This window comes from Mchenga conophoros, linkage group LG9 (genome assembly GCF_057382185.1).
Source record: "Mchenga conophoros isolate Kocher_MC1m ecotype Shallow Benthic linkage group LG9, M_conophoros_male_GT1.1, whole genome shotgun sequence".
In the NCBI taxonomy this organism is placed as follows: Eukaryota; Metazoa; Chordata; class Actinopteri; order Cichliformes; family Cichlidae; genus Mchenga; species Mchenga conophoros.
The window spans coordinates 6,261,200-6,285,417 of record NC_140534.1 but is presented as its reverse complement, the minus strand read 5'-3'; the positions used below and the strand labels follow the sequence as shown (position 1 = coordinate 6,285,417).

General features: G+C 39.5%; 1 protein-coding gene across 1 annotated transcript; it reads right to left on the bottom strand.

The window, feature by feature from the left end:
- On the bottom strand, positions 1–23,831 carry c1ql3a (complement component 1, q subcomponent-like 3a). The gene is made up of 3 exons (XM_085286231.1): positions 23,686–23,831; positions 22,888–23,593; positions 1–2,948 (listed from the first exon to the last, which is right to left on the bottom strand). The coding sequence occupies exons 2-3, from the start codon at positions 23,476–23,478 to the stop codon at positions 2,769–2,771; spliced, it is 771 nt and encodes a 256-aa protein (XP_085142357.1). The 5' UTR covers positions 23,479–23,593; positions 23,686–23,831; the 3' UTR covers positions 1–2,768.
- Positions 23,832–24,218: the final 387 nt, after the last annotated feature.

Here is a 24,218-nt window from a genome sequence, read left to right as displayed (position 1 = left end):
TCCATTTTATTGAGATATTTTTGAAGTAATACTACACAGGGGACTGTTGTAAGACAGGAGGAGTGTGCAAAGTTTTCATAATATTGCACACACTTTATCTACCACACATACAATGGTCAGGCTATGACTTTACAACAAGTAATTATTGAATTAATAAGAGGATTAACTAAGCATCTCATTTCATCTACACTCTTCCAGAAAACAAAGAACATATTATATCAATACAGCATTTACAGAAGATTCCAGTATGAGCAACATTTTCAGACAGTCCTTGCATGACACCGTATTGTTGTCATTTTGTTATGTCTGCATAGTAGTTCCAGTTCACATTGCAGTTCAAATATACCATATGAGCAGTATGCACTCACATTTGTACTAACTTCAGGGACTGTAAAAACTGCACTAGAAAGAAAAGTGATCTTGGACAAAGGCACAGGAAATGACAGTTTTTAAATACTTGGATACCACTGATGCTGATAACACCATATTAATATTTGTAGGTATGTATGACACTTGTTTACATGCTATATAAATACAAAGGTTTTGTTAGAAAATAGGCCATGATAAGTTGTGTTCAGCACTTATGGCTATGATATTAGTTGGTAGACCAGAAAATCTTAATTTGATTGAGAAAGATGCAGCTTTAGTGAGGCTATGATACGACAAGCACCGATGCATTTCTATTCCAGGGTGTCAGATACTGTTTTGTTAGATTGCCGACATCTTCAAATTACACGTTTGTTTGTCTTTAGCAACTCCTTATTCACTGTTTCTGAATTTCATTTTGATCTGTTTATGCTGCCGTTTAGATAATGTACCATGCATCTTCTTCCTTTCCAGTTCCACCTCATCTCAGGGCAGTTCATAAAAAAAAAATTAGACTCTTGATTGACCAGTCACAGTTTTTCATGTTTAATCTTTTCTTCCAAATTCTCTCTTTATTGAAATGTAATGCAACAGGGTCCTTCACAGGTGCAGTTGTATCACAGCTGCCTGACGCCCTTGGGAATGAGAACTGACTGCCTAAGACTTAGCAAACATGGTTACCAGGGCACCCTACGTTTCCTCTAAAGCCAAAAGAGGAAGTTCCAGGGAGATTCGCAACCAAAAAAGAAAAAGAAATTGATACACAGAATAACAATTATTCTAGGTCCCCTAAAGTTCTCTGCATATGCTTAATATGCAGAGAACCTTCTGTGTGAATTAGGTGAGAAGGTCTTGGTGAGAAGACCTTGGTGAGAAGGTCTATTCCATAATTTCATTAAGGCTATCATGCCAGTAATGTAGTGTGAAAGGATATTAAAGCAATTTACAAAACGATTTTATACATATTCATGATTACACCTTTAATTTAAACTTTATTCAATGTAAAGAACCTCTAATATCGCCAGTTTTTAATACAATTCTTTGATAAGATTACGGTTGTCAAGCAATTATTTCTGCTGGTACAAACACAAGTCCATATGTCAGCCAACAACCCATTAAAATATGTTGTAGTCTACATGCTTTTTAAAGTGACTTATACTGTGAAATATGGTGTATCGAGATCATGTATGACATTTTACCATCTGTTATTTGACTAATCAGTACCAGCATCTCTTTGAAAAAGACAAAATGCATAAACATAAAATTGTGAACATTTGTCTGCGCTGTCTCGGTCATCTTCATTTGTAGACTAATCAGTTGTACACTGTTAAAACTGTTCAGAAATTGCAAAACCTTTCAGAGTTTGTGCATAGTCACTGCACCTACACCAGACAAGCAATAGCAGCCATACAAACTGCTGTTAAAATTACAAAAAACAATTTCCACTGGCTTTTAGCTTGTGTATAGACTGTAAGGACAGAACTGATCTATGCTAGATGCAGAGACATCAAACTGACCTCCTCATTAGACTGGAGAGACTGGGACATGACATGAAGTTTTGAGTCAAACGTCTTCCAGTAAATGCAATCCTACATTTATACATCAACATTCCCATCGCCAGGTATATCAGATAGTATATATTTAACTGAGTGTTGCATTATATTGGGTCCAAAAATGGGAAATAACATGACAAACATGAGTTTTAAGGTGACTAGGAGTGAAACACAAACTACTATTCTTCTGTATATGGAGCAAAAACATTTGCATTCATATTTGTTCTGATTGTGCTGTATATACCATTTCATTTTTCCATTAAATTGCTTTAATTTTTTTTAGATATAAACAATTAAATGGTTCCAACTTGTAAAACCAAAAACACTAACAATCAAATCAAAAATTTTTGCATCAGCAGACTTAACTGGCCTTAGTTGTTGTTTTCACAAACAACTTTCTTAATGTCATGTTTATATTTGATTTCCTCTTTTCCACATTTACTTTGTTGATTTAAATGTTTGCTGGATTTGTTGACATGCTGCCTGTGATGATGTCAGATTCATGACAGAATTGTCTTCAAACCTCCAACCCCTGAAACGCCCTCCACCCCCGAGCTAACCACCATTACCCCACAAGTTCTACTATTGGAACAAGCATGTCAGTGTTAATTATGACATGATAGTATACAGACAGGAAATGTTTACAAAAAAAGTTAAACAATTAATTTTCCTGTCGAGAGATACTTTCAACAAGTATCATGAGAATAGCAAAACATAGGAAATACATTATGCAGCTTTCTCTTGGTTTCTCCACAAAAGTTTTAAAAAAATTACATTTGAAGAAGATGATTTGTGGAAGCGCTGAGCCAGAAGGCCAATAATTGAAAGCCAAAATGTAGTAATTATAGTTTAATCAGCGTAGATAATGAATCCAGAGAATGTGCTGTACTTGTTGTTGTTGCCTCCGTGAGCTTTTCCTCCATCTAGTTTAATGTAGACCTCATCTCCTGGCTCTAGATGCAGAACAGCACTGTTACTGGCATAGTCGTAGTTCTGGTCTGCATCCTGGGCTATGGCACTGGCACGTACCTACAGAAATACGTGAAATGCAGATACACACACAAACAGACAGAGTTGTGTTTCATCATGAGGACATTAAAAGGACTTACATTATATTTCATAGAGACTTACTACTATTTGTCTACCCCTGATTTTAATCAAGTCTTATTTCAAAATGTAATGTGTAAATGTAATGATTTGCATTAAGAGGAATTTTAGTTTGGCCCCAAAAGGGATGCAGGTCCCCTGTAATGTGATTGTGTAAAAAGATGTATGTCAACAACATGAGTAATAAGAAAAAGAAAAAATAGAGAAGCATACATATTAAGTGAGCATAAAAGCTCAAAAGAATTAGAGGGGAGCTACTGGCTTTAAAACAATAGAACAGTCAACCCCATGTGTTGTGGTACCTGTGGATAATTTGAGGATAAGCCCTAGCTATTCCAAGAAATCATGTCATTATAAAATAGTGTAATATAGTACATATAGTATGGCATACAGCTGGGCTCATCTATTCAATTCAATTCAGTTCAATTCAATTTTATTTATATAGTGCCAAATCACAACAACAGCCGCCTCAGTACAGGGCGGAGGTAGAGAACTTGTCCCACTGGTGCTCAGAAAATAACCTGACGCTGAGCATCCATAAAAGAAAAGAACTCTTAATGGACTTCAGGAGACACTCCCACTCCCCTCTTATTATATATGGAATCTGTCTACACCTCCAGGTTTCTGGGCACGGTTATCCCTGCCGATCTTACCTGGACCCACAACACCTCATTAGATATCCACTTTGCTCTAACAGTTAGCAGTTAGACCAGTAAATACAATTATGATCAAAAGTTTAAGACCACTTAAAAAATGGCCAAAAAAACCCCATATTTTGCATGGTTGGATCTTAACAAGCTTCCAAGTAGAGCTTCGACATGGAAGAGGAAGAAATGGGAGTGAGACAAAACATTTTTTGAGCATGCAATTTATTGAAAACAACACTTAAACTGAAACAGGCTCTGCTCATCAAAAAGATCAGTAGAACCTCTCCTATGAATTTTTTCCCCCAATTTTGTGGTATAATCACGACCACTAACCCTAACTGAAAAAAGTGCAGGCCTTACAGTTAGTAACCCTAACTGTAAGGCCTGCACTTTTTAGATCTTGTTTTCAACTGATGGTTTTAAAATCAAAACAGAAATCCAAATCTGACTGATGGCATGTTATAGCTTATACACAATGGAGAAAACCGGGAACAGTAGTTAACTTTCTCGGGAGTGGCAGCCTACCAAGATTACTCCAAGAACATATCAACAACTAATTCAGATCACAAAAGAACCCAGAACAACATCTGAATTGTATGAAGGTATGGTCTACATTAAGGTCAGGACAGGTTCCAAGGGGACACTGCTGACCGAGAAGTTTTTGGATGGCATTTTGGATAAAATGAGGAATCATCAGGGATGATCTTTTATGAATTTCTGAAATCTGGTGTCTGCATTTTCTGGGAGATTTTGCAGTGGTTTGAGATTAAACTGCACACATGTAGAGCAGAGTCAGAAGAGGAATCTGGGCAGAATCTCATGTTAACTATCAAGGATGATTCGTAATAAATTTTTTATTTTTGATATGGGTGTTATTATACTTCATTAACTTTGTTCAGTTTGAGCGGAATTGTCCGTTTTACCTCAACGAAAAGTGCAGAAGCTTGAGATGAAACTCAGCACACAGTGTATAGGAATGTGAGAATTTCATGTCAACTATCAAGGATGATTTTTTTTAGTCTAGTCTTATTTAACCTCCTGGACCTGGCGTCCACATATGTGGACATCACATTTTGGGTTATTTAGACCAAATTACTCAATTTTGCTCTACAAGGACCTGATATCCACTTACGAGGACATTATACTGCCACTGTTCTATTGAAATTTTAAACGAATATCCTCATATGTGGCTCTCATTTTTCTTAGAAAACAAAATTAGGTTAAAAAAAAAGTCATTCTATGCCCAAATATCACAGAGAAACTAAAAATGCATGCCCTGGAAGAGTTCGGGTCTCAGGAGGTTAATTCACTTTGTTCAGTACAATTAGAATTGAAACAAATTGAAATAATCGTTTATAATATTTTCCAGGAACATTCAACGGATATCAAGTGAAATTCACCAAAAACAATTCTGCTAAAACTTTCTTGTCTTTGAAACTTAACTACTTCCTCATACTTTCACCTAGAAACTCCATTCAAACTTTAAAATGTTCTCAAATGATTGGGCTTTTCCTGTGTGATTCAGCTTTTTCATATCTGTTACTGTTTTCATTTAATGCCTCTTTAAGTCTTCAGTTGCAAAATTGTGATTTTTCACAAAATACATGCGTTGCTATGGTTGCTATGCAATTAACTCAGAGTGAGCCCTCGTCCATTCTGAATTTTCTCTTCATGTCCAAACAACTTCTTGCTACTCGCTCAATTTCCACTCAACTTCCACAAATTATACATCAAAACGTAGGTATTTTTGCTGGCTTTCAGGAAATGTCACTATCATTGTTGTGGGAGTTACAGATTTTTTGCAAATCTCCTCAGAGCAACAATAAGTCTCAAAACTCTCCATTGAAAGTCAATGGAGAGTTTATTCAAAATCACCGCTGGATTTCTCTAATGAGAGGCATTTTCAAATTGTCATATCTCCTTAACGAAGCGAAATTAAGATATGAGGCTTGTCCCTGTATATCTTCAGACACTCCTGACACTCACAATTCAAGAATTATTTTCTCACCTATTACCGTTCTGAGATGAGTTAGACTTGTTTGAGGGGTGGAAATCTGTCCCTCGCTCAGATTTCTTCAGATTTCAAACTCTGGAAATGAGGCACTTTTTTCTCTCGTCATATCTTTTTGATGGATTTCCACAGAGCCCTGAAAATTTCCATGACTGTTCGCCAAAGCCTGATGTTTGTTACGGTGAAAGAATGATCTTGGCATCGTTGCCCACCTCTCAATTTTAAATACACGTAGACATTGAGGGCTAGCAGGAGGGACCATGCGCTTACCTGCTGCTCTCTGGCAGGTAGCTCCATGCCCTCCTGGGTTTTAAATGCACCTTAGAACACACATGCATCAACATTACAATGAGCGGGTGGAGGGAGGTTTGGAGTCTTCTCTCACCCCCGTTCTCTGCGACCTGCTGGAGCAGGGGGGCTAGGAGGAGGAGTTGGCCGTCCGACTGCGGTCTGGAGTGTGGAGCCTTCCTGCTGCTGCGGAGTCGGGGCGGTCTGCCTCCCCCCACCGCAGGGAAAAGGGAAACACCACCTGGGTCTGGGTGCAGTTCCCCCCTCCAGGGGCGAGGGCACCTAGACCCGGTTTGTAGAGTACGCTTGGGGAGTGTGATCGTGTGTACAACGTCTCTTTATGTCTGTCTCCACGTTGGTTGAGTGTGGAGTAAGTGCATATGAGAGCATGAGGGTGGGAATGGATGTTTGTATCTGTGTGTGCCTGTATGTCTGTGTCTATATGTCAGGTTGGGTGTCAGGCGCCACCTCTCTGGGGACATCTCAGGCCCTCCAAGGTTTGGAGGCCTATCTCCCCCTACCACCACTTCCCCTGCCAGTGGCGGACCCCCTCAGACATCGGTGCGTTGGTGGTTCTTTGTGTCCGGGGATGGGCGTCCAGGTACACACCGGCTCACTCCTTGGCGGCCGCTTATCGGGGCCTGGAGCCTGGGGCTCGCTCGGGCCACTTCGGAGGTGGGGTGCCCCCGGCCTCTCGGCCTGGGGCTCGGTCACTCAGGCGCAGCTGGCTGCCGGCGGAGCTCACGGGCGCGTCACTGCAACTCCCCCTGGCTTCTGCTCCGCGGCTGCTGAGTGAGCCCTCATCTGGGACTCTCCTCAGCTCTTTCCGGGACAGTGGCGCAGCTGCCCCTCTGTTGGTCTTCCTTGGTCTCTTGTGTTCTGGGGGCCTCTGGATGTCTGGAGTTTTGATCTCCTCCACACCTGCTTCACGCCCTGGAGGACGGGGCTGTGGCCCCCCCACACCCTCTAGCAGATTATTACATGAAGGAACCTTTTAAAAAACAAAAAACAAGCGCGTCCATGCTCACAGGTGTACACACGGGTGATCACACCCACAAACTACACCCTTTTTGGCTCCTACCTCAAAGCACACTGTGTTCTGTTGATCTTATGTGCTGCACAATAATGTTTAACATTTAGTATTTACTGTCATATTCCCATATATCATTGTGATGTTGTTTATTCTATTACTCTTGTTCTCTTCTGCTTGCTTTCTTTTTTCTTTCTCAGCAGGTGATCCAGGTGATTGATATATGCATTTTTTATTTCTTTTTTTTTTTCTGCTCATTCTGTTGGTTTATGTTTTTTGCCCTTCTCCCCCGTCCCTCTTCTCAGCTGTTTCTCTTTCCCTCTTTCTTTCTCCCCTTCTTTCCTCCAGTCAAGTCTGTCCCGTATTCAGCAAGTGAAAATAAAATAAACAATAAAAGGTGAATCAAATGGACCATTACGGCAAGGCTGGGATGGTCAGTTTGGTAAAGTAAATCCGTTGGGCATCTTTCTTTGCCTTTAGACAACAATTCTGATGCAAAAGAGCCAAACGGGACAGGCCAAAAAAAAAAAAAAAAAACTACAATATCCAATCAAAAACTGTTCTGCTATTTTCCTCTTCTTGGCACGTGAACTGACATTAGCTGATTGTAGCCCAACCAGGCAGAAAGAAAAAAACAAGAGTCAGTTTGAGTTCTTTTTTCCCCTTCCTATCCACCATGTGTGCTTGTAACTAAAGAGCCTTTGAAACGCAGGTAATGATATAATTGTACCTTTAATGTAATTACTGGGTTTAGTCCCTGTATAACTGAAAAATGTAGTAACACATTACTTTGGAAGGCCTTAAACCCAACACTGACTGTGGATTAATGAACTCCAGTGGACATTTAAAGACAATACATAGAATTCTTTGTGTGAAATAAATTAAATGGTAAATGGCCTGTATTTGTATAGCACTTTACTTAGTCCCTAAGGACCCCAAAGCGCTTTACACTACATTCAGTCATCCACCCATTCACACACTAAATATTAAATATTAAAATGTAGTCACAATAACAGTGGAAGAAGAATAATTACTCCAAAACAGTATACTGAAAAGTGAAAAGGAAAATATAAATTTACAAAAACAGAGGTGATTGTCATGGAAAATTTATTTTACCTAATGTATATTTTGTACAAATTGTCTTTTGTATGAAGACTCTAAGCTTTGCTCAAGGCCATGACACACTTCGTTACCAAGCTGGTGCCGACATGACAGTGAGCACTTCACTCACTGTCGAATAGCGAATAGACAAAGATTGCATCGACACGACAGAAGCTGTTACAATTTTGCCTTTTTGTCAATGCTGGTACGAACACTGTTCATGCTGTATTGATCCCATTGCAAAGGTTTTAACTTTCTTTCAATAAATCTCAGAAAATCAGTTGGGTTTCAATGCTCAAATTATTTTTCTACAACAGCGATGTGGCTGTGAAGGCAGATGTCGTTAAATATCTCATCATCACATCACATATAATTAATTGGCACATGACTACTGCATTGTTTTTATACCCAGGAAAGGAGAGAGAAGGGGATGAGAGAGCAGTGAAGATTAAAATTGCAGCAGATTGATACCAAAAGAGCAGGAAAGGTGAAGAAAAGATAAACATTCAAAAGACAAGACAGAGATGGCCACATTTAAAAGGTCCCATTATGACACCATAGAAGCAGAAGCTCTGGTAAAGTTGGCAAACAATGCTGAAGAATTTAAATCGCACTGATTGTATTATTTCAGTAGAATTCTGCAAGAGACAGCCTAATACTTACAGTGTTTGATATTTTATTTTAATTTTGCTCAAAAATATCGTGAATAACTTTAGAAGAGGTGCTGTTAATGCTTTCAGGGCTATGCTCAGCCCCAAGTGTTTCAAGTCAAACCTTAAAAGAAGAGAGGTCCCTGTATCTTAAACCCAAACTGTTAGTTCCACCAGGTGAAGGCTCCTCCTCCAATTATATTTTTTTCTAAATAGGGTTGGCAGCAATGAAATAAGTCGTGAAATTGAGCTTGCGCTATAATAACTTATCATCAATATGGGTGTTTAAGTTTACCATCACTAAGTTTTATAAATTAGTGAAACTTCTAGTTGAAATATATCCGTAGATTTACTGGGTGGGCCTGGACCCCATAGGCCCCTGCATAACACCGATGCTACCCACAGGTCCCCAGTCTAGGAGCTAAATGCTCTGTTAAGATAACAGAGTCCAGTTAGATCTTTAGGCTTTGACATGTTTTTATTATTCAAGATTTGTATGTAAGGAGAAGGAAGTTGAATTCAGTTCTGAACTCAACAGGGAGACAATGAACGGGACTCAGGAGTTATGGGGAAATATGGGCTCCTGTTCTAGTCCTAGTTGTTACTCTTGCTGCAGGATTCTGGATCAACTTTTCAACTGAAGACTTTTCAGGGAGCATTTTAAGCAGTCTGATATTAATGAATTACAATAATCCAGGCTAGAAGTAATACATGCATGGTGTCAGCCTCTCGGTTCTGAGTTCTTCTTATGCTTTGTGTTGTTTTTGTTATTTGTTTTATTTTGTTAGTCTTTTGTCTCGTGTGAGCTGGGTTTACTTTTTTTTCTTGTCCAATCTTCTGAGAGGAAGAGAAGGAGTAAAAAAATCTGATTTCAGCCATAAACTGAACCCCCAGCTCAGAAATTGTAAACTGCCAGTGTTTCTTCAGACTTTAGTCATTCAGCCTAATAAATGATACCCAACGAGAGTCAATAGGGGAACAAGCTGTTTGTTTGGCATTGGCAAAGAAGAACTGGCAAGTTTTCCATGGGTACAACCCACCCATGCTCAACTCAACTCATGCTCAACCCAGAAATGCATTTTAGTTACAGAAAACAAAGGCTTTCCTAGATTTGTTGCCAAGAAGCATTGTTACAATAAAGAAATATTTAATCAAACACCAATTTCCTTACCTTTTGTGCTAAATTTAGTTCATTATTATTATTAGTAGACGTAGCATACATTTTATTTGTTGGAGCTTTAGGTGATGCTGTTATAAGGCATCACCTTATAACAAAAAGCAACACGAACAATATTAAAAGTAGAGATGGACGGATCGGTCCGATACTGACCTAAATTACTGGATCGGATATCGGAGAGAAATAAAAAATGTAATCCGATCCATTAAATATCAAAAAAGCACCTCACAAAACTTGCGACACGGCGTAACTCGGCTCGTCGGAGCAGTGTGCTCACGTGATAGAGCGGCTTTGTGTATTTCAAGGTTCAAGGTTCTTTATTTGTCACATGCATAGTTATACAAGCATAACACACAGTGAAATGTAGCCTGACACGCACCTCGACAAGTGCAAAAATGTGGGGTCCCCACCCCACATTATATATATATATATATATATATGTAGTATATACATTGGGTGAATGTGCAGTAGTAGCAGCAAGCAGGTGAATTCTGTACATTAATATGAATAGACAAATGACTATTTTACAGAATAGACAATATAAACATATTTAAAATTAAAGGAATTTGGAATGTACATTGTGCCTGGGTTTAGAGTGTTTGGAAGAGAGTCCTGTCTCAGTCAATTATAGATGATGTGAGAGGGCGGGTGTGTGTGTTTAGGGCCCGGATGGCTTGGGGATAGAAGTTCCTCTTGAGTTTTTGTAGCCTCTAGCAAACCAGCATTTCATCTCCGAGGAAGTTATCCCAGAGAGAAGTAAAGCAAGTGTGTAAGTTCATCTCTGAATGTTTGTAAAGCATTCCCACATTAAGCTTAACAACCGATATATGGAGCCAGTGCCTCTTCTTGCTGCTACTTCAATCGTGAAACTGATCAATGATCAGCTGATCAGCTTTTCTGTCGCAAGTCTGTCTCTCTTGTTTGTTTTTACCCCACTTCGAGCCAGAAAGAGGACACCAGCGGCTGAACAACAGCAGCACTTTTAAGCTTGATAAGCTGTTGTTAGAATTTATTTAATATTACTTTCTACACCAGGATCTTTTTCTACGTAGCTGACGGCTGGTAACTGTGCAGGGGCGGATCTAGCAAAGTTTAGCCAGGGGGGCCGATAGGGCATGAACAGGGAAAAGGGGGCACAAAGACATACTTTTCTTTTTTATTCTCATTTAAAATGTCTAGCTTTTAATAAATAATTATCTGAATCTTACACCCAAAGTTTTAATCTTATGTAAAATATAAGGACATAAAAAAGTGGTATCGTGCAAACTCTAATTAAAAGATGGGGAAAATAAAAATATAAAACATACAGAACATATAAAACAGGGTGATTATTGATGATATGCTAACTGATATTAATTGTGTCAAAGTGCTGTGTCCTTGATTCCAATGTTAGTCAGACATTTTAACAGAAGAACTGTGAAAGAAAAACACATAGGGCAAAGTACCAAATTAAACCAAAAAAAACAATGCAAACTATAAACTCTCTAGGTAACTAGTGGGCACAAAGACCAGAAAGCAGAGTAACACTAGGTAACTGAACATTATGAAGGACAAGGAGAGACTGGGACAACATATACACAGTAGGGTGATTACGGAAAGGGGAAACAAATGGAAAACATGCCAGGAGAAAATCAAGAATAACAAGACAAGGGAAGTTAGACTCAACACAAATAAATTAATGCCAATACTGCAACTAGGACATGCAAACCTGACAGCGTGATAGACACGGAGACAAAACAGAGAGACCAGACAGACAAGGTGAAGGAATTACAAACACAAAGCACTGGGTCCAAAACACAGGATCCTAACAAATTAATTAGTAACCGTATTTTTCGGACTTAAAATCCTTTAATTTTCTCAAAAATCGACAGTGCCCCTTAAAATCCATATCATGTATAAATTCTGGTTGTGCTTACCAACCTTGAACCGATTTTATGTGGTACACAGCGCTCAAATATCTGTCAAAAAATGTTTTAGTACTACTTTAGTAAGCTATGAAGCCGCAGCACTTGATGGATTGTTGGAGCATTACGGCTACCGTAGTCAGGAGTCTTGTGGAGTAATCTGGGTCCAAACTCCGCTTCAGGTCCCAAAGTCAAACGAACACTGCAGCATCACAGAGAGTTAAAAACTGTCTAAATTCTTTCATCTTTAATAAAATGATCAATGTTGCTGCTTTACCAGGTGTAACAATTACGTTTAACATCCAGGCATCCATGAAATCAGAATTTATTACATTTAATAGAGTTAGAAGTTAGCAGGAAGTTAGCGTGCTAGTTTCCACCTAAACATCATATAGCATGTTCTGACTGAGAAATTTCTGAAAAAATTAAAACGCACAGCTCTGCTATCACTTCCAACATAAATGAAGACAGAAAACTAAACAACAGTGACTTTTGTAGGGTTACTGAAGTTGGGTTAGCTGGTTTATAATAATGTGCTACGTGACTGCTAGCGACACAGCTATGTTAGCATAATATAAACACAGTGAAGCTGGAGGATGAACGCTAACTTTTTTCCACTCGATGAAAGTTAACGTGAGGGTTCCTGATGGTTAGGGACAAATGCAATCGCGTGGCAGGATGCTTTAAAGGGAACAAACTTCAGTCAGGAGAACAACTGAGATAATCCATCCACAATACGAGGTTAGTCATTAATGGGAACATGGGAATAGAGTAGCTCTATTCAACATTACTGAATCAATGGTACAGAAGTGGAGGAAGCAAAAAGAATGAGTTGAGCAAAGTTTGACTTATCTGACTGTTTTGTTTCGCTTAATACACCTTATAATCTGGTGCGCCTTATGTATGAAAACAGATCGGTTTATCGACAATGTACCTTATAATCCGGTTATTATAATCCTTATAATCCGATAAACAATACGGTAACTGTGTAGGTTCTCAGTCAGCCAGGTCATTGTAATCTAAGGAGCTTCGAAAGATTTAAGATTTAAGTTTCTCGAAGACTACCTCTTGTCCGAGAAGCTTTTTCACACCTTGGCTTATCTGATGAGGCACATGATCAACAACCCTCTTAAGGGACAACTCCCACTAGGGCTTAAATATCTGGGAATCCCCGATTTGGTCTTAGAACTGAAGCTTCTGAAATGAGAGGTGAAACGTTTTCAAGAAACTTAAATAAGTCAAGTCGCTTTTCTTTCCAAGCTCCTTGGATTAGTTAACTTTTTGAAAACTGTTCTTTTAAGAGTTTCTGAAATAAATATATGTGTATGTGACTTTGTCACAAAATGTACTTGAAAATGAGGATAGGAAGCCGCAGTCTATGTGGATCTGGATCCTGGATCTAGGAGTTCCAGGCCATCCGCAGACCACCAAGAGTAAGAGAAAGTCTTCTCAGTAAGTAATTGATTAGTAATTATAGCACTTTCTGAAAGACATACTGTTATGAAATGTGTGCCTGTCACCCTCTCCGTCCCTCACTCTCTCACCCTCTCTGTCCCTCACTCTCTCACCCTCTCTGTCCCTCACTCTCTTGCTCTCTTCATCCCTAGCTCTCTAGTCCTCTCTGTTTCTTCCCTCTGTTCCCTGTATTTATTCAGTCTGCCCTTTAGTGTGTTTTTCCTGTTTTAGTCTGGCAGTCTCCTGTCCGGTGTGTTGTCCTGTGGACAAGCAGTTAAGTCAGTGGGTAATAGATGGCATAATAGAACATTTGCCTGTGCCACAGCTCGTGTCTAAGCTCATTTCGATCCTTTAGCCTGCATTTTTTAATCAAAATAAATTTTGTCCATTCATAACTCCATCGTCACTGACTACTCGTGTTCAAATAGGTATCCACAAAGACAGTACAAGAAGATTTACTGATAGAGAAGCAAAAAACAGAGGAGTAACTCTAGTTAAACTCCTTTTCTCTGTGTCTGTGTGGTTCTTGGTTATCTGGGTCATGGTAGTCCTGAGAACTTGAAAAGAAGGCAGCTGGTTTTCTTTAGGTTTTTTGAACACTTTCTACCTCTCTCACCTCTCCATGAAGCTTCTTTGGTTATAGAAGAACTGGTGGAGAGCGCCAGGTAGTAAACCACTTGTCTGGACTGTCCCATTCGAGGTATTCCTGAGGGTTGTTAACCATTTACTTGGTAACCTACAACTTGACCATGTCCTCACATGAGGCATGTGTGAAAAAAAGATGTCATTCCCATCACCTGAGCCAACAGGTTAATATTCTGTGAGACATTACCCCACCCCACCATTGTTTGAGCTATTGAGGTCACCTGAGGCTACTAGTAAGTGAGAGTTGAGATTCCTGGGAAGGGATCTCGGGATTCAATTGTTGGTGACTGACAGCTGGTGCTGTAAACCATGACCTCACTTCAACCATGGTCATACACAGTGGACATAGATAGCCTCCTTTGCTCCTCTCTGGTTTGATCCCTCCAGTCTGCATGCCAAATATCCTTGGGTAAGATGCTAACCCAAGTTCCTCTCCAATGAATCCATCAGAATGTGTGTGAATGTTACACAGAAAGCACTTACATAGAAAGAGCATAGAAAAAAGAAGTGCTTGTGTCAATGGGCAACTAAGGCAAGTTGTATAAAACCGCTTTGAGTCCTCAGTGTAGAAAAGCGCAATATAAGATCCTGTCTTCTTAGTCCAAAATGTGAGCAATGGCACAAAACAGAGAAGGATATGACAGAACAGACGTTCATGGTGTGTGGTGGATGTTGTTATATTGTATGGCTATAGAGTGAAAAGTAAAGTATATAAGGGCGTAGAATAAAGGGTAACACTTTATATAACATAACATTATATAATATTGTCACACTATTAAGCATTAGTAAGATATTAGCAAGTACTCAATCAATTATATATATCATTTCTTCTCCCTAGTACAGTGGGGTAAAAAAGTATTTAGTCAGCCACCGATTGTGCAAGTTCCCCCACTTAAAATGATGACAGAGGTCAGTAATTTGCACCAGAGGTACACTTCAACTGTGAGAGACAGAATGTGAAAAATAAAATCCATGAATTCACATGGTAGGATTTGTAAAGAATTTATTCATAAATCAGGGTGGAAAATAAGTATTTGGTCACCTCAAACATGGAAAATCTCTGGCTCTCACAGACCTGTAACGTCTTCTGTAAGAAGCTTTTCTGTCCCCCACTCGTTACCTGTATGAATGGCACCTGTTTGAACTCATCATCTGTATAAAAGACACCTGTCCACAGCCTCAAACAGTCAGACTCCAAACTCCGCCATGGCCAAGACCAAAGAGCTTTTGAAGGACACCAGGAAAAGTATTGTAGACCTGCACCAGACTGGGAAGAGTGAATCTACAATAGGCAAGCAGCTTGGTGTGAAAAAATCAACTGTGGGAGCAATCATCAGAAAATGGAAGACATACAAGACCACTGATAATCTCCCTCGATCTGGGGCTCCACGCAAGATCTCATCCCGTGGGGTCAAAATGATCATGAGAACGGTGAGCAAAGATCCCAGAACCACACGGGGGGACCTGGTGAATGACCTGCAGAGAGCTGGGACCAAAGTAACAAAGGTCACCATCAGTAACACACTACAACGGCAGGGAATCAAATCCCGCAGTGCCAGACGTGTTCCGCTGCTGAAGCCAGTGCATGTCCAGGCCCGTCTGAAGTTTGCCAGAGAGCACATGGATGATACAGCAGAGGATTGGGAGAATGTCATGTGGTCAGATGAAACCAAAGTAGAACTTTTTGGTATAAACTCAACTCGTCGTGTTTGGAGGAAGAAGAATACTGAGTTGCATCCCAAGAACACCATACCTACTGTGAAGCATGGGGGTGGAAACATCATGCTATAGGGCTGTTTTTCTGCCAAGGGGACAGGACGACTGATCCGTGTTAAGGACAGAATGAATGGGGCCATGTATCGTGAGATTTTGAGCCAAAACCTCCTTCCATCAGTGAGAACTTTGAAGATGAAACGAGGCTGGGTCTTCCAACATGACAATGATCCAAAACACACCGCCCGGGCAACAAAGGAGTGGCTCCGTAAGAAGCATTTGAAAGTCCTGGAGTGGCCTAGCCAGTCTCCAGACCTCAACCCCATAGAAAATCTGTGGCGGGAGTTGAAAGTCCGTGTTGCTCGGCGACAGCCCCAAAACATCACTGCTCTCGAGAAGATCTGCATGGAGGAATGGGCCAAAATACCAGCTACTGTGTGTGCAAACCTGGTAAAGACCTATAGTAAACGTTTGACCTCTGTTATTGCCAACAAAGGTTATGTTACAAGTATTGAGTTGTATTTTTGTTATTGACCAAATACTTATTTTCCACCCTGATTTACCAATAAATTCTTTAAAAATCCTACCATGTGGATTCATGGATTTTTTTTTCACATTCTGTCTCTCACAGTTGCAGTGTACCTCTGGTGCAAATTACTGACCTCTGTCATCATTTTAGGTGGGGGAACTTGCACAATCGGTGGCTGACTAAATACTTTTTTGCCCCACTGTATGTCATTTATAAAAACAGACATATGTTACTCTTAACCACTGCTATAACTGCTACTACATCACGTCTACATGATCATAGTTAGATTTCATATAACTGTATTTATAAATGGCATACTACAGAGGAGTAATGCTATATAAATGAAGTAAGCACTTGCTAATACCTGAATAATACTTAATAGTAGGGATGGGTATCGTTTAGGTTTTATCCGATACCGGTGCCGGTGCCGGTGCTTAAACGGTGCTCAAACCGGTGCTTAAAGAATGGAGAACACCAACTTTGTCCAAAAACCTCTCATGTTCAGCTGTTTTTTTTGTAAAAAGATAACAATGTTAGCCTCTTCTGCAGCTATAGAGCATATATGGTATCACTCTTGGCTGGAAGCAGTGCTTAATCAATGGAAAAAACACAAACTTTGTCCAAAAACCTCTCATGTTTAACTGTTTTCCACTTTTTCTTTGGTCATTTTAGCCTTTTTGGCCAGGGTGAAGGGAGTATCTGCCATCAAACAAGAAGACAGCCGCATGTAGCTACGACGGTGTTTGCTAGTTCACCTTACATGCATTAATTTAATAACGTGGTTAGCCTACTCAACGTAAATTACACACGAACAACATTAAGCTACTCACGCAGAGAAGAACGGCTGCTGCTGCATCATCATCCTCATCATTTCTGCTACACTGGCAGGGCTAGGGGCCAGGACTCTCCTCTTCGGGTTTTTGGGGGATGTTGCTAACTCCGGGTCCGATAACAGGCACCACACCCGCAGTAGATGTGCACGGTGTGAGGTCTCGCAGCAAGCTATCAAATACGGTGCATTTCTCGGCTTTAAAAAAAAACGCTATGAGTCGCCAGGTGTTTCATCGGATTTTGAGGTGTTACCTCCTTTGACAGTATCACAGTATCAGCTTAAAGCACTTGTTGCAGGCTGCTGAGTTTGCATATTTTGCTCTGAAGTACAGCCAGACTTTGACCGCTTCGCCTTGGGCATTTTTAATCTGTAGCTCTGCTCTAAAAGAACGTACGTACCTGGCCCGCCTACTATCCTCGGAAACGTAAAATGATTGGCTAGAATCTAAAGTGTATCACAGCTCAGAAAAAAAAGCACCGAAATAAAGCACCGAAATGTGCGCTGCTTTTCGGTCTGGTTACTACTGTTTATGTCAGAACCGGTGCCATCATGGCACCGGATACTGGTACCCATCCCTACTTAATAGTGTGCCATTATTATAAAGTGCTGCCAAATAAAGTGATATTTAAATGTGTGACTAGACACTTAAACACTCTTACTGCTTTACAAATATGCTGGGTTACCTGTGCAGTGTACATTGTAATACTAGAAAAAGCAGTAAATAAATGTATATAAGTCTGTATGCACTGCATATACTTTAATTGTTCCAAAATAATATTCCACAACTTTACAGCCCTAATTTTAATATACACAGTTAGTCTAGTCCATGCTGATTCTATTTTGCAGATAGTCCAGCTATTTCCATCCAGAATAGAGCAGGTCACATTTAAATATTTCTCGAGGCTCCACATGCACAATTAGAAGTTCCTTTTGCTGAAAACATGGAGCTCAGCTTTTCAGCTGAATTCACTGGACTCTTACTTTGAATTGCAATCACATTAGAGATAAATTCTACAGTAATGATCAAAAGTGAACATTTTGTCCAAGTATGCCAACAATATTGCTTTAATCATTCCTTAAAGCTTTTTCAGCTGTGGTGGAGGTTCAGCATAACAAATAGTCACAAATGTTTTGTGAATAGTTAATATTAAAACAGTACTTCTGAAGTACGACAGAGGTGTGTTTTCTGCAAATTGTTTGCATCCTCTTTATATGTTGTGGTCACCAATATTAGGCCAGTTTGTTTTTTCTTCTTAGCTCTTACTTTTAGACATATTTTTGGACAAACAAACGTGTCCCACTGGAGTGTGCAGTATGTAACATATGCATGGAGCCACCAGAGAGTGATTAAAAGCTGTGTCCATTTGAATACCCAGAGGAACGCGCCTCTCATTTCAAAATAAAATTCTGATTGCATCTGAGAGAAAATGAGGTAAGTGGATAAATTCCTGATTAAGAAGTATCTGTTGTTGAATACAAAATAATACAAAATAAAGTACAATTTGTAAATTATGGTTCCAATCAAATTAAAATACTACAATTAAATTGTGCTTTAGGCAACTTTGTGAGTGACAACTCATTACAGTATGAATGCAGAGTCCACCAGCTAGTCAAACCTCTGCTTGTTTAGCCTGCAGTTATACTACAAGATGCAAAATGTTCTTCACTAACTTTGACTAGATTTTTAATTAATTGCATAGAGATTAATGAATGCACCTTAATAACACAGCTATCTCCTGTTAACATTAACTTACTGACTTCACATCTCTCATTTGAATAAATATGTCACAGTTTCAAAAGACCGGGATGGTGAAGGGCAAAAGGCCACACTAGTGGAGTCGTTGTAGAGTGTACATCGAAATTTTATTGTTTTCCTTAACTTTGAAAACCGAGGGAGTGTGGCTAAAGGAGGAATCCATTAAAATGTTAATCTCTATGAGATGGCTGTGGTTAGAGCAGATTTAGATAGTATTAAGATAGTATGAAAGCGCATCACAAAACCCTTCAGTGAAACATATTTTTTATGTACTTGAAAACAGCAAAAAATTTCAACTTCAACGCAGCATGGCGTAGTGCAGTTCCAGCAAGAAGTATTTATTTTTATTTATTTATTTATTTTGTATGCGTTAGTCTAGAAAACTACTAGAAGATGAGATTATTTCCACATGCATATGAACTCAATGCTGACATCCTGTCTTCTATGAGTCAGCGTGGTTTCCTTTAATCATTATTGTTATTGTTATGAATATAAAATGAGTGGATTTAGTTCCTTTGATATTACCTTAACCATACAGGTTTACTGTATTTGTTGGCTGTTCAGCATTACAATAGGTAAAGTATGTTTGTGTTATTTGAGAAGAATAAAAGGTTTTGTATATATATATTGCATAACGTCAGCGTTACCGTTACAAGTAGTGTGGGCAGCAAGATGCTACAGTGGTTATTGCTTATCACCTTATGGCAAAACGGTCCTGTATTCTAAGCTGGTGGACAGCTGGCTAGTTTATTCTGCTTGTCACAGGGCCCCAAATTGCTCCCACTGGATTCACTGCTGTCGCATAATAATTAATCCCTTAAATGCATAGAGTACAGAACTGTTTGAAGGTGTGTGTCTGAATATTACTTTTAAAAAAATCCCTTTGAGCGTTCATATAAAGTAAAAAGTTTAGAACATTTAAAATATCTATCTAAACTCAGAAGGCGGTACAGTGGTTAGCACTGCGAAGGTTGTGGGATCGAAATGTTCTTTCTGGGTACTCCACCTTTCTCACACAGTCCAAACACATGGATAGATCTGTAATATAGAATAATTCTGTTCAATTTTATCTGTGTACCAAATCACACAATAGTCACCTCAAGGTGCTTTATATTGGATAAGGTAAAGATCCTACAATAATACATACAGAGAAGAACCCAACAATCATATGACTCCCTTTGAGCAAGCACTTTGGTGACAGTGGGAAGAAAAACTCCCTTTTAACAGGAAGAAACCTCCAGCAAAACCAGGCTCAGGGAGGGGCGGCCATCTGCCACAACCAGTTGGGGGTGATGGGAGACAGGACAGACATGCTGTGGAAGAGAGCCAGAGATTAATAATAACTTATGATTAAATGCAGAGAGGTGTACAAAAACATAGTGAGTGATAAAGTTCAGTGAAGAGGAAACACTCAGTACCTCACGAGAAGCCCCCAGTAGGATAGACTTATTGCAGTGTAACTAAGGGGGGATTCAGGCCCTAACTATATGCTTTAGCAAAAAGGAAAGTTTTAAGCCTAATCTTTAAAATAAAGAAGGTGTCTGAGAGCTGGAAGCTCGATGCCTCCCATCCTACTTTTAAATACCTTATGAACCACAATTAAACCAGCAGTCTGAAAGCGGGTTCTTTTGGGGTGATACGTATGAGGTCTTTATGATAAGATGAGCCTGATTATTATTGTATGGAATACCTAATGTACTATAAAACAGCATGGAATTAAAGAAAAGTACATAAATATTTATAATTGGTTTACGACTATCACTGTAACATCTTGTTTATTTGTGGTTACTGTTAGGTGTCAATTTACATTTTTAAAGCTTGTTTTATTATTCGGTCATATAAAAGTCATATTGAGAAAAGGCAACAACAGAAAATTTAAAAATAATAATTTAATCTTACAGAGTCAACAATGAAATGCACTCACAGTTTAATTCTGCTTCTCATACTGTTGCACCCAGACTGTGGACTATTTCTACGGTGGACTCGGTGGAGACCTTCAAAAAGCAGCTAAAGAAATTTTATTTCAAAAAGCATTTAATTAGACCAGGGTTTTTATGATGTATTTATGACTGTATTGTATTGTGTATTGTGTTTTTTTACCTTTCTTGTGAAGCACTTTGTGACATATGTCTGTGAAAAGTACTATATAAATAAACTGTGCTTACTTACTTTTCTTCTAAATTAACTGACTTAGTGGGATGACACATATACAGTGAACTTAAATTGTCTCAAAACATAAATGTAAAAGAACAAACTTGAAACTCAGACCAGGATTAGTGCACAGAATGCCACAGAACTTAGGATATGATAAATCTTAACTCTATCTTTTTTTTAATAAGTTGGCTTAAAATATGGAGTGGTTTCATCAGTATTTAGCAAATGATATCTAAGAATTTTTTTCATAGCCTGATAGAGCCTGCATATGGAGGAAGAGGCAAAGACGGATGCATCTTTCTTTGCAGAATCTGAGAAAATCAAGAACCGGAGAGCTTCACCTTTACTTGACAGTCACACTATGCAGTCCACATTTAACACACATAGTTATATGTAAGATGTAAGGCCACTTTACATTTTGAAGATAAATCATGTTTGAGTTTTTGAACAGTCTCCTCAGAATTTCCTTTTCAATCTAAAATATGTCTCAAAGAGTTGTAGTACCTTCCAAAGACAAAATTACTTGATAAGGCTGATTTAAATTTTTTCACAAGTATATTTGTTTTTGACAACATTTTAGGAATAATCGTAACAATCACTTCAGCAGGTCTTGCTTATTTTCCTCCATGACACTCTGAATATATGGTCAAAAATCCCAATACCAGTAACCCTAATTGAAATATGTATTTCAGCATCTGATTTGTCATGGTGTGCAGTTCTACTGCATTAATCCCAAAGAAGTTTGCTGTATTCCTTGTGCTTTGCAGCAGTATTACAGTAGTCGGCTGACAGGCAGAAGAGATGTGCTTGGTGGAGCGGTGCTGCAACACTGGTTTGCCCCACAGATTAGATCTATCGCTGACAGCCTGATCACTACAGAGACGCACAGAGAACAGGACACCGTGATGGAACAAACACATACCAGATGAAACAGAGGCAGTAAATGGCTTCTGTAGTTCACTCGGTCTGTAATTATTATTATTGTTATCGTCATTATTAGTTTTTTACTTTTATTATTATTGTTGTTGTATCATAAAATACCTTTATGTGATGTACTTTTGGGGTAAATTATTGTCGTATATTTCATTTTTCTTTCTTATTTCCTTTATTCAGGCCGTGGATTTGGAATCCATATTACTTGAGATGTTGGACAGTGAGTGCAAAATCTATTGTTATGTATATTCTTTAGTGATTTATTTTGCTAACATGTAGAGGTTTAAACAAACTACGGTTACATATCTTACTACCTAAACAGCTAAAATTAATCAAATGCACAAATACCATGGCACTCTATTGTTTGGAATAGAACTCACTAGCCAGTTTGAAGATTAGACTTGTCTAAATATCATTATAAAGTACACTGGTAAAGTTGTGTGGGTTTGTTTGTACTCCTAAATATATGTGGCTACTGGATGATAAAAAACACTCTTGTTCTCATTTAATCAGTCAAAAAGCATTTCAAAGAGAAGCTGTACAAAGATCCTGTCGGATTCTTTATTGCTTCTCTAACCATTGCACTTAGTATAAATATTACTTAGTGTCATCTTCTCTTCTGTCCTATTAGGTGGCCAACACTGTATTTTGCCTCTCGTAGAAATGCATTGCTCAGTCTAAGCATCACTGCCTTGCGGTTTCACCAAAAACCACAGACTCCACTTCGTTTAGTTCCACTGTTTCTCTGTTAGATTGGCTGACAGCACGCTTGTTCACCTCTTATTTGCATACTGCAGGTCTATCAATAGGCTTTTACATTAGTTCAGGTGCTGTCGAGAACTTTTAAATGTTTTTATATTAGGATATATATGGCTGCTAACTTGTAGATAGTCCAGAGATGTATCAAATGTACCTAACAAAATGTGACGTGTTAAATTAAAGTCAGATACTGTGGACACGCACGCCTAACAATGGAAACCTCGTGGAACTGCAGAGTTTGCTTTAAATCTTTGCTTCTACGTGCCGTTTGTTTTACCTGATTGTTTTTGCACAGATCAGCCCACATGCTTGTGCCGTCCCCTCCGCGCATCAGGACGTGGTAAGTGAAGAAATAAATCCCAGGGATGGAACATGTGAACTTTCCGGTGGTCGGGTCATAGTGGTTTCCCAGGTTGGTCACCACGTCGTCAAACTTGAGTACTTCGTAACCCTCGTGCTGTTTTTTCAGCCCTGCGTAAAACGCAATCTTGGGTACGGTGCTGTAGGTGGCCGCGCTAATAGCACTGGCAGCACCGCTCGGTCCCGGAGGTCCCGGTAAACCGGGTCTGCCGGGTTCACCTCTTTCACCAGGTGGGCCGGCTGGACCGGGTGGTCCCTGTTCACCTGGCAATCCCTTTGGCCCTACCTTACCCGGACGGCCCGGTTCTCCTTTCGGACCTTGGATAAAAGTGGGTAAAGACTGCATTAAGCTGTTGTCGCGCACGGTATCGGCTGTGGCAGTGCTGGTTGGAGATTTGGTGCCGTATGGGTCACACACCATCCTACAAGTACCGAGCATCTCGTAGTGTGCAGCTGTCCCCGCTGAGCTGACTAGAACAGGGATGAGAATGACCAAAACCAGTACCATAACGACCCCCAGGACCCCCGCCGCCACCAGCCGCTTCCTGCCGACCAGCTGCGTCAGCGCAGGACGATCCTGTTGTCTGCTTTTAGGTGAAATTTTGCTGGCTAGGTAGCAGACCCTTATAAAGAAAAAAAATGTAGCACAGCTACACTTTTTTGCTAATGTTAATTAACTTTTAAAGTACAGCCCCCCTCCCCTCTGTATCCTCACCTCTCCCCTCTCCACACTTTTCCTGCTGATGCACTGATTATTCAAGTCTCTCAGAAAGTTGGTCCGTTTAGAAGTCTGCGATTTCCCAAACCGTTTGATTTAGCATCTCCGACACGCTGTCCAAGAGAGATACGCGGTCTGCTCCTTTTTGATCCACAGACCTCAAACTGAAGGTGAATCAGGATCAGTTAAAGCGTCTGCAGGGTGCTCCAAGAGTCCACGCAGAAGCGCCGGGGAGGGGGGGAGATGTTCTGTTATCCAATAGGAATAGGGAAGGTTGTTTAAAGAAAAGAAATGTCCGTTTTTTTTCTTTCTAGATCAAATGTAATCCAGAGATTTGTCATTTGCCTTCTGTTTAGTCTGCTCTGAAAATTTCATGAATTTTATCAAGTCATTAATCGTCCTCCATAACCCAGAGAATGAAACAGCAGCTGTACAAGCTTGAGAAGAAATAGTCTATATTTGCCATCTTAATAAACATTTAATTTAAGCTGCTGAACACAAAATTCATATAAATTCCTTCATATGGATAA

What these genes read in the sequence shown, in the direction of transcription:
- c1ql3a (XM_085286231.1), bottom strand. Translation starts at nt 23,478, where the DNA reads ATGGTACTGGTTTTGGTCATTCTCATCCCTGTTCTAGTCAGCTCAGCG. An exon ending in ATCTGTGCAAAAACAATCAG is followed by an intron (nt 2,949 to 22,887) that starts GTAAAACAAACG and finishes GTATTTCTGTAG; the next exon opens with GTACGTGCCAGTGCCATAGC.